The sequence below is a fragment of the Stegostoma tigrinum genome, chromosome 22 (assembly GCF_030684315.1).
Source record: "Stegostoma tigrinum isolate sSteTig4 chromosome 22, sSteTig4.hap1, whole genome shotgun sequence".
NCBI classification, from domain to species: Eukaryota; Metazoa; Chordata; class Chondrichthyes; order Orectolobiformes; family Stegostomatidae; genus Stegostoma; species Stegostoma tigrinum.
The window spans coordinates 21,153,338-21,163,807 of record NC_081375.1 but is presented as its reverse complement, the minus strand read 5'-3'; the positions used below and the strand labels follow the sequence as shown (position 1 = coordinate 21,163,807).

Sequence of the window (10,470 nt, the reverse complement as noted above, 5' to 3'; positions counted from 1 at the left end):
GCAGAGGAGCAGGAAAGCTGACATTTCGGGCCTAGACCCATCTTGAGCATTTCTGAGGAAGGGTCTAGACCCAAAACGTCAGCCTTCCTGTTCCTCTGATGCTGCTTGGCCTGCTGTGTTTATCCAGCTCTACACCTTGTTAACTTATGATCTATTTTCAATATTTGTCTAAACTGCGTGAAACATTAGGGTTTTGCTTTGAAATGGTATAAACTCAGCAACATCGGGAAGCATAGGTGAACCAACAATATGACTAAAAGGAACCAGAGCTAGTGATGATAATTGAATTAGTTAGACACCACTAACAAAGTGAAAGGTAAGAAATTAAAACAGTAAATGTAAAACTCTTAGTATCTTTATGAGCCTCTTGTTCTAAATTTCGTATCACAATTTGTTAAAAGTTGGCATGATCCATAGATTGTTAAAACAGCACATGTAATTATTAATTGATAAAACAAATCACATGAATTTAATGCTCACCTCCAGACATATTCTCCGAAAACTGTATCCAAAATAATGAATATAAAATCTACCACCAGCAAACGGTATATTTCTTGCCCTACGAAAGTCTCCCAACACTGAGGCAAAAAACAAAAAGGGATGGATGGCTAAATGTTTGACATCACACAACAGAAGCACAAAATTCATAATGCAAGTCATATATATCTCCAATCTTCAAATGTTAATAATGACAAATCAGACATTCCAAGATCAATTGCTTAATATTACATATGGTTGGTCAGAATTCAGAATTCCTGATCCTCGTTTGTATGCTCATGTGATAGAAGTAAAATTAATCACTGAGCCATCCTCTACAAAATAGGTTTTGTCAGGAAGTCTCGGGGTTCATGTTAAAAAGCATGGTTAGAGTGGACCTGGATCCTGTATATGTTTCAAATTGACCCTTTATAAAGCATTACTTTCCTGTGGAAAGTGTATTTGACACCAAAGCCAGGACATCCACAATCATATTGAATAGCTGAGCAGGCTTGCAGGACAAAATGGCTGACTCCTACTCATAAATCCTACATTCCTTGGAGAGCAAAACATTCCAACAACAGCATTATTGTTCAACCTCAACATTTTAAGTAATGTTTAGAGGGAATTAGAAGGAATTAGACAAAGAAGCAGCTGATTTATTACAATTGTGAACAGGCATTATGGTTTAAAAACCACCAACAATTAAAAGGACATCCACGTTTTAACATGTGGCTCAAGTTTAAAAACTGTGCTATTCTATGGTTTACAAATAAAGCGGATTTGTGATGATTGAAAAAGTACAACAGGTTCCAGAGAATATGACATCTTGATGGTTAAAATGATCATACGAGTAACTTGTGTGTCTTAAAGCTAAAGTAAGGCTAACTATGTTCAATAATGACACTGGGTAGCACACTGCTTCCCCAACCCCTTCCTCCATGGATAGAAGCCAACAAAAATGGCATAGGTTTGTCCCCACAGTCCCCTGTGGGCTAATAGCCTAAATGAATTAACAGTGGGACTTGCTCAGTGGGAAGAAGCCTGAACTTCAGGAGGTGTCAACCAACTCATTTGGCTAGTAGTTCCAGTAGCAACAGGAAGGAGAATGTACCTGTGTCATGGCTGCCAAAAACAAGAGGTCCTAGACCTGTGGGACAAGACAGGATCCCAGAGGGTAGGTGGGCCTGGATGTGGGTGTGAGCGAGAGTGAGAGCGGGGTGGTGTTAGTGATGGTGGGGCTGTGTTTCATAAGGCATATAGCGTGGAAGAAAGACAGCATGGCATCTCGGAGGAGGATGTGATGCACCCAAGAAGCACAGGAATCCTCCCTGCAGGCTTTACCCTCCCAGGCCTTTAATAAACAACTTCCCTATTCTGGCCTACCTGGCACACCAACCATATTAGGGTGTGGGTAGCATATTACAGAGGTCAATTGTTAACAAACAAAACTGATCTTAAAATTATTTGTCTGTGCATAGTGGGCAGGTGTAGTAATTGGCTGCCGCCCACTTTGCAGAGACAAGTAAATAAATTAAATTAATTGTGGGGGTGAACTCAGGGCAGGGCAGGAGAGTGGTGAACCAATCCACTCATATACTTCATATGCTCGGTCTCCCACCTTGTTCCAGTCGCAAACCTGCCTAACAGGATCAGGTAAAATCCAGCCCTGTGTCAAAAATATTCAAACATTGTAAACAGATTCTGTAGAGGCCTCAGTGTTATTTTGGTTTAAATCATTCCTAGCTGTTTTACTTACTGATATTTCTGCTGTGGCTTTTAATTTACTTCCCATCCAGTGGAAGCAAAGTGGTCCTAAAATGGCCAACTTCAAAAGCAGATTTCTATATGAAAACAAGATCACAACAATGTCATGGAAAAGATATACGCATCCAGCAGGCACAATGGAAATACAGCAAAATCCTCTTTTTTCTAATTATTGTGGGCTCAGCCTTCCTAATTGCCCAGACGGTAGTTAAGATTCATCCCTACTGCTGTTGGTCTGGAGTCACATGTAGTCTAGATCAGCTAAGGATGGCAGTTTCTTTCCCTAAAAGACATTTATGAACCAAAATGAGATAGCAAGAACTGCAGATGCTGGAGTCAGAGACAACAAAGTGTGGAGCTGGAGGAACACAGCAGGCCAGGAAAACTTTCCTGTTCCTTTGATGCTGCCTGGCCTGCTGTGTTTCTCCAGCTCCACACTTTGTTATTAGTGAACCAAACGAGGTTTTTCTGACGATGGGTTCATGGTCATCACTAGACTCTTAATTCAGATATTTTAAAACTGAATTAGAATTCCACCAATTGCTGTGGCAGGGTTCATACCCGAGTCCTCAGAATATTGTCTCAGTCTCTGGATTAACAATTTAGCAATAAACCTCCAGGACATCGCCTCCCCATACTGTGTCTATACAAGGTAAAACAGTTTGGAATGGGCACCTAGTCTGGATTTGCCAGCTTGAACAGAGTGAATTTTTTGTTTTATACAAAGTTCACACAAAATGATTTAGTGCAAGTTCTGAATTTGGTTTTGGGTCCTTAAATACTAAAAGTAACTGTTGCATGCTGTTCTACGTATCATTTCTACATGGCAGTTTAATTACCAATTTCATCTACATTTAACTAATTTCATAACTGTTTCAGGAAGTTTAGTTTTTTAGAAGAAATAGATGACCTTGAATTTTTTGAGCATCGATTTGCACACTGCAGTATTCTACAAATAACTATGTGTTAAGTGACTAGATAATATTGGTTTAGGATTAAATGTTGATCAGGATGATAGGAGAACTTTCCCACACTTCATTGGAATAGTGACATCTTTAACATGCACCACACGATTGTTAATACCTCGCCTAAATATCACCACTTCCTGCAAACAATGTACTGTCACTTCTCACACAAGCTACAGCCTACATTATGTGCTCAGGTCTCTGGAATGGGCCTCAAAATCTCAAATCTTCTACTCCATAGTTAGCACTGCTACCTCACAAGACCAGGGGCTTGGGTTCAATTCCACCCTTGGGTCACTATCTGAATGGCCTCTGTCTGCACTGCAGGATTTCTATGAACCAAGGGTTAATACCTATTGTACCTTCTGATTTAAATGTCATAGTGATCTAATTTTGAGGAAATCCCTCCTGTAGGTTAATACCATGAAGCATTTTAGAAACATTTTTAAATTCGTTGCTGTCATGTGATAAGTGTTGTCTTTCTGATCATGCCAACATACTTACAACTTATGTCAAGTACAGACAGCTGGGATCAAGTGAATTTCTAGAGAAGTAGAAGGGCAGTAGGAGTACACGTATGCAGGAAATTAGGAGGGCAAAAAGAGGACATAAGATAGCTTTGAAAAATAGAGTTAAGGAGAATCCAAAGAGATTATCTAAGTACATTAGGGGCAAAAAAAAGTGAATAGGGCCCCTTAAAGATCAACAAGGCAGTCTTTGTGTGGGACAACAAGAGCTAGGAGAGATACTGAACAATTATTTCGGGTCAGTATTTACAATGGAGAACGATATGAAAGCTGGGGAAATAAAGAGTGATGTCTTGAAAAGAGTGCATTTTACAGCAGAGATCATGCTGGAGGTCTTAAAAGTAGATAAATTCCTGGGACCTGATCAAGTATTTCCCAAAACTTTGTGGGAAGCTAGGGAAGAGTTTGCGGCACCCCTTGTTGAGAGATTTCTATCAGTGACAGCTGCAGGGGAGGTGCTGGAAGACCAGAGGGTGGATAATGTGGTGCCATTATTTAAGAAAGGCTGCAAGGGAAACACAGGGAACCATAGATCAGTGAGCCTTACGTCAGTGGTAAGGTATGTTGTTGGAGGGGATCCAAAGGGCAGGATTAACATCCATTTGGAAAGGAAGGAACTGATTAGGGATAGTCAACGTGGCTTTTTCCATGGGAAATCATGTCTCATGAATTTAATTGAGATTTTTGTAGAGGTGACAAAGGACATTAAAGAAGGCAGAGCATTAGTCTGTACGGACTTCAGCAAAGCATTTGACAAGGTTCTGCATGGTAATCTGGTTGGTAAGGTTGCACATAGAATCTAGGGGAGCTCGCCAATCGTGAAGGTAGGAGACGGGGGTGGGGGGGGGGTGGTAAAGGGTTACTTTTTAGACTGAAGGCCTCTGGCCAGCAGTGTGCCACAAGGATCTAGGTCCACTGCCTTTTTTTTAATCATTTATCTAAATGATCTGGATATGAATTGAGGAGGTATGGTTAGTAAGTTTGCAGATGACACCAAAGTAGGTGGTGTAACGGACAGTGAAGATGATTATCTCAGAGTACAACTTGATCAGATGAGCCAATGGGCCAAGCTGTGGCAAATGGAGTTTAATTTAGATAAATGTGAGATGTTGCATTCTGGTAAGGCGAACCAGGGCAAGACTTCTACAGTAAGGTCCTGGGGAAATAGATCATATCCACTGGCTCTCCTCTGACGAACTTGTTTCTCACCTCCTCAACAAATTCTGACAGATTTTACGAACCTCGATAAGATCACTCCTCAGCCTTCAAAATTCCAGGGAAAATAGCCCCAGCCTATTCAGCCTCTCTCTATAGCTCAAACCCTCCAGGCAACATCCTTGTAAATATTTTCTGAACCTTTTTCCAGGTTAACCGTATCCTTCCTAAAGTGGGGAGACCAGAATTGAGGAGTACGGGTTCATAGTTCCTTCAAAGTGGAATTGCAGATGGACAGGGTGGTGAGGAAGGCATTTAGCACACCTTCCTTCATTGGTTAGTGCATTGAGTATAGGAGCTGGGATGTCACGTTGCAGCTGTACAGGACATTAGTGAGGCCACTTTCGGAATACTGTGTTCAATTTGGCCTCCCTGCTTTAGGAAGGGTATTGATAAACTGGAAAAGGGCTCGGAAAGATTTACAAGGATGTTGCCAGGAGGGTTTGAGCTATAGGGAGGGCTGAACAGGCTGGGGCTATTTTCCCTGGAGTTTTGGAGGCTGAGGAGTGATCTTATCAAGGTTAATAAAATCTGTCAGAATTCTTTGAGGAGGTAATGAACAAGTTAGTCAAAGGAAAGCCGGTGGACGTGATCCATTTGAATTTCTAGAACACCTTCAATAAAGGTGCCATACAAGACGGTGCTAGATAAGGCAAGAGCTTATGGTGTTAGGGACAGGGTACTGGCACATATAGATGATTGGATGACTGGCAGAAGGCAGAGAGTGGGGATAAAGGGGTCTTTTTTTTTTAGGATGGCAGCCAGTGACTAGTGGAGTTCTGCAGGGGTTCCATGTTTGGATCACAACTATTCATGTCATACAGTAATAATCTGGATGAAGGAACCGAGCACAATGTTGCTAAGTTTGTAGATGACACAAAAACAGGTGGAGGGACAGGTGGTGGTGAAGATGTGGGATGGCTGCAGAAGGACTTGGAATACAATGTGGAAAAGTGTGGGGCGATGGTGGTAAGAATACAGGCATAGACTATTTTCTAAATGGGAAAAGTCTTTGGAAATCTGAAGCATAAAGGGAATTAGGAGACCGATTTCAGGATTCTCTTAAGGTTAATAGGCAGGTTCACCTAGCAGCTAGGAATGCAAATGCAATCTAAGTATTCATTTTAAGAGGGTTAGAATAAAAGAACAGGGATTTACTGTTGAGGCTATATGAGGCTCCAGTCAGACTGCAGCTGGAATATTGAGAGTGGTTTGGCCCTGTATCTCAGGGAAACTGTACTGATATTGGATAGGGTCCAGCAAAGGTTCACAAGAATGATCCTAGGAATGAAGGCCTTGTCATATATGGAGCGGTTGAGGACTTTGGGTCTGTGCTCAGTGGAGTTTAGAAGTATGAAGGGGGATTCTGATTGAAACTTACAGATTACTGAGAGGCCTGGATAGAGGAGACATGGAGAAGATGTTTCCACTCACAGGAGAGAATAGGACACAAGCGCACAGCCTCAGAGTGAAGGGACGACCCTTTAGAACTGAGATGAGGAAGAACTTCTGCAATCAGAGAGTGGTGAATCTGTGGAACTCACTGTCACAGAACGTTGAGGAGACCAAGTCATTGAGTGTATTTTAGACAGAAACAGATTGATTCTTGATTGGTAAGGGCTAGAAGGGTTAAATAGAGGAGGAAGTAGAATGGGATTGAGAAATATACTAGCCATGATTATATGGTGGAAGAGACGCAATGGGCCAAAAAGGCTTAACTCTACTCCAACATCCAATGGTAACCCAAGTGCTTTGACTGGTCTCGAAAGCTGTACTTTTGGGATCTATTTTATTGCTCCTTCTTTCTCTTATGAATACTGGAAAATCAACTCAGCATTGTCAACACCACAAAGTGTCAAAATGCTATTTCATATCAGAAAACGTTGGCAAAATATAAATTTGGGAACATCTATTATCTTCTGTTGTTATTGTCAATATGTGGGTAATGACAACACAATGGACAGTGAAACTACCTCTGCACCACAAGAATTCTTTGTAAATGTTTTTAATCAAGCTGCTCAGACGCATTATTATATGCTGTTAGACATTTCCTGATCAACCTGTTCAGCGATGTTGTAAAGAATTTCGCAGCAGGTGCGATGTGAACCCAGGCTTCCTAGTCCAGAGACAGGGACAATATCACTGTGTTACAACAGCTTTACACCCTATTATCTCTTTTAAATTTAATCTACATTTCTAATCAATCTGTTCAGACCTGTTATTACACACTGCTGGAGCAGGTGAGACTTGAACCCAGGCTTCCTAATCCAGGGTTAGGGACACTACCGCTGCATCATAAGTGGGGTCCTCGACCCTGTTATAAGCTGTTAGTTTTTACTGCTCATAACCCGGTGTTATTTTTAAACAGTCCAGCATCAAAACCTTGTCCTTTTCATTGGAATAAATAATTTGCACACTTAGCAAAAATAAAAGATGATGTAAGTTCTTTGGACAGAGTTTTTCTATTTAAGACTTGAGTAAAGTTTCTCCTACCTGGTAATGGAAACATAGATCTGTTGCTGTGGGAAGTCATATTTTTCCAGTAACCCAATTAGATTGTAAACGTAGGGCATCACGAGATTAATAAGTGACACAATCAAGGGAAGTGTTAGCAGCCTGCTCTCTACTTGTTTCTCAGGAATTCCTTGTTGGATATCTTGTGAATAATCCTAAAACATAAAATATTTTTTCCAGCCAAATGAGTGGAACTTAAAAGAAACCTCAAGTTCAAAACCTAAAAACATACACATTGCTTGTCTCCACCGCGTAAACACATATTGCCACTTGAGCATATGGAAAACTGATCTGTAAGATTTGTAATGTTAATTTCACAGCCCAGAGAGAGCCAGAGCGCGAGAGCGAGAGACAGCGCACAAGCCAGTGAGAATCAACATAATCAGAATTTCATTTGTTTGTATAAATTGTATAAGATTGATACAGATTCCAGATACTGTTTATTTTCACTTAAAGGAGAAAACGTTGAAATTTTGTACAATAGAAAGAGGCAAATTAACTTGAGGAAGTAAGAAACAGTACAACGTCATGTAGAGTAAACAGCCATTCAAACTCAAATATTCTCTCAGTAACATGGAAAATAAAATTGCATTTTTTTTAAAAAAAAGATCTGATTCAATCTTAAGAGATCAAATGAAATAGTTGAAGCTCAAGTTGTTTCTGCCACATAATGTCACATCAAAACTACTCAAACATCACAATGGGCTTGACTTGAAATCTGCACAGATTGAATTGGAAATTTCTTCCTTTTCAGAAATGAACACTGTTTGGTGTGGACTGCAAATTACAACACAATCTCAGACTGCCAGGTCTTGGAAATGTTCTAACCTTTACTATTATGGATTATGACATTTTTCACCCCTCATTTGTGCCATTATCCAAAGAATGGACATGGTCTGTTACAAGAATTGTCAATTTATGATAAGCTTGTCATAAAATTCAAGCCACAAATTGTGACTCAGTATTTGCATATACAAGGACATCAGCAATAAATTTATTGAACCCACTGCTTGACAGAAATGTCAAAATTAAAACCTTTACCAAGCACCAAATGTGATGTCAATGAAAAGGTCATTTCTTTCTAAATCTCGACTGAAGCACTGGAGTAAATCAGCTAGCTCTTATTGCAATTGGCAGCTTGCTTTTTCACCTACACACATCATGAAGCCAAACTGAAAAATATTAATCAAGGTCACAAAATTTGACCATTTGCCCACTTCTTTTACCACAACCATGACCTGAGATCTTTGAGCAATATGCCAATCCATTCCATCACAAAGCTTACACAGCCAGCAAATCTCTTCAAAATTATCTGCAGCGGGGATTGTAATAATGTCCAAATTATTGAAGAAATAGGAGATACAACTAAGCAAATTCACCAACACATTAAAGACTTATTTTCAAGTTGCCACCATCTCAAACACATTATTACAGCTGATTAGACAATGAGTACTGTGACACATTTCAATGAGGAAGGGATGCATTTCACTATTTCTCTTACGTAAAGATTCAGATAACAGACTCGGTTTAGGGTCAAATTGCTCATTCTGGTAAACACTGGGAGAACAGAACTGACATACAATGAATGGCAATGGTGGTTCAATACTTTAGTACCTGATTGCACTCACATGGGCTTAAACTGAATAATGCTGGTCATTTGTGAGAAGTACCAGAGTGTAGTTATGTACTGGAAGTTGTCAATTGCTTCAGAACTGGATTACGGGGGATTATTGATAGTAAAGATGGAAGAAGGTCTTTTTAACAAAAATGATCATACATCATGAAAAAAATCCACAGTTTGATTTTTATTTTGATCCCACCTATTTTTGAACGCAACACAAACCTCTCGACTTCTTCCCCCTTTCTAATTTAGCAGCATTTGCATTAACAATGCACTGCCTTGCAGCCAGATCACTTCAAAGGAACAAACAAGTTCATGCTCAATGATAGTCTCCAATATAAGATGAAATTTTTACTCGCTTGCTATGAAACCTTCACTTCTGTACAAAATTCCACTGAGGAAATTTAGAATAAAATGTAGCTTGCACAGAAGCATAAATGACTGGGGCACAGAACTATTTTGACGTTAGCATCAGAGATCAAACAATTCTGAATGTGAAAGTCATAATTTTCACATTGCTTGGTTGCTGATTACAGCTTATGAAAATCAATACCAAAGCCAATCTTAAAAATTTCCACTAAACAGATAAATTAGCTTAGCGCAGCAGGGTGGCTCAGGGGTTAGCACTGCTGGCTCACAGTGCCAGGGACCTGGGTTCAATTCCAGCCTCAGGTGACTGTCTCCCTGTGTCTGTGGGGGTTTCCTCTGTGTGCTCCAGTTTCCTCCCACAATTCAAAGATGTGCAGGCTAGGTGGATTGGCCAAGCTAAATTCACCGTAGTGTCTAGGGATGTGCAGATCATGTGGATTAGTCATGGGGAATGCAAAGAGACAGGGAAAGGGTATGGGGGGCCGGTCTAGTTAGGATGCTGTTCAGATGGTCAGTGCAGATTTGATGGGCCAAGTGGCTTCTTTCTGCACCATATTGAGTCTATGATTCTTATCGCAACTCAACATTTAAATGATCATGACTGCACATTTGTAAGTACTCACCGATTGACAGAAGCACAAGATATAAAGACAAAACCCACCTTCAGCATTCTTTCTGAGTAGTAATGAATTCCAACAGCACATCCAACAACACTCCCCAAGGACAGCATCCAGCCCAGAATATGAACTGTTAGATTCAGCAACCATTGAGCAATACTGGAGTGACTAGCACGGAATTTGTGCTCAGTAAGAGACTCCTAATTGAGAAAAACAGTAACCGGAATATAGAGATAAATCACTGAGATAGCAAGAACTGCAGATATTGGACTCAGAGATAACACAGTGTGGAGCTGGTGGAACACAACAGGCCAGGCAACATCAGAGAAGCAGGGGAAGCTGACGTTTCAAGTCGGGACCCTTCTTCATAAAATGAAACTTCAACTTTCCTGTTCCTC

The 10,470-nt window shown here is 40.4% G+C and overlaps 1 protein-coding gene across 4 annotated transcripts in view; it reads right to left on the bottom strand.

The window, feature by feature from the left end:
* The window catches only part of LOC125463577 (transmembrane channel-like protein 6), a 100,935-nt gene that overhangs the window by 19,130 nt on the left and 71,335 nt on the right, over positions 1–10,470 (bottom strand). For all 4 annotated transcript variants that reach the window (XM_059653680.1, XM_059653681.1, XM_059653683.1 and 1 more), the window contains exons 12-15: positions 10,117–10,272; positions 7,445–7,620; positions 2,237–2,321; positions 481–578 (exon numbers count right to left, since the gene is read on the bottom strand). In XM_059653680.1, coding sequence (XP_059509663.1) covers positions 481–578; positions 2,237–2,321; positions 7,445–7,620; positions 10,117–10,272 — 515 coding nt within the window. The remainder of the gene's footprint in view (positions 1–480; positions 579–2,236; positions 2,322–7,444; positions 7,621–10,116; positions 10,273–10,470) is intronic.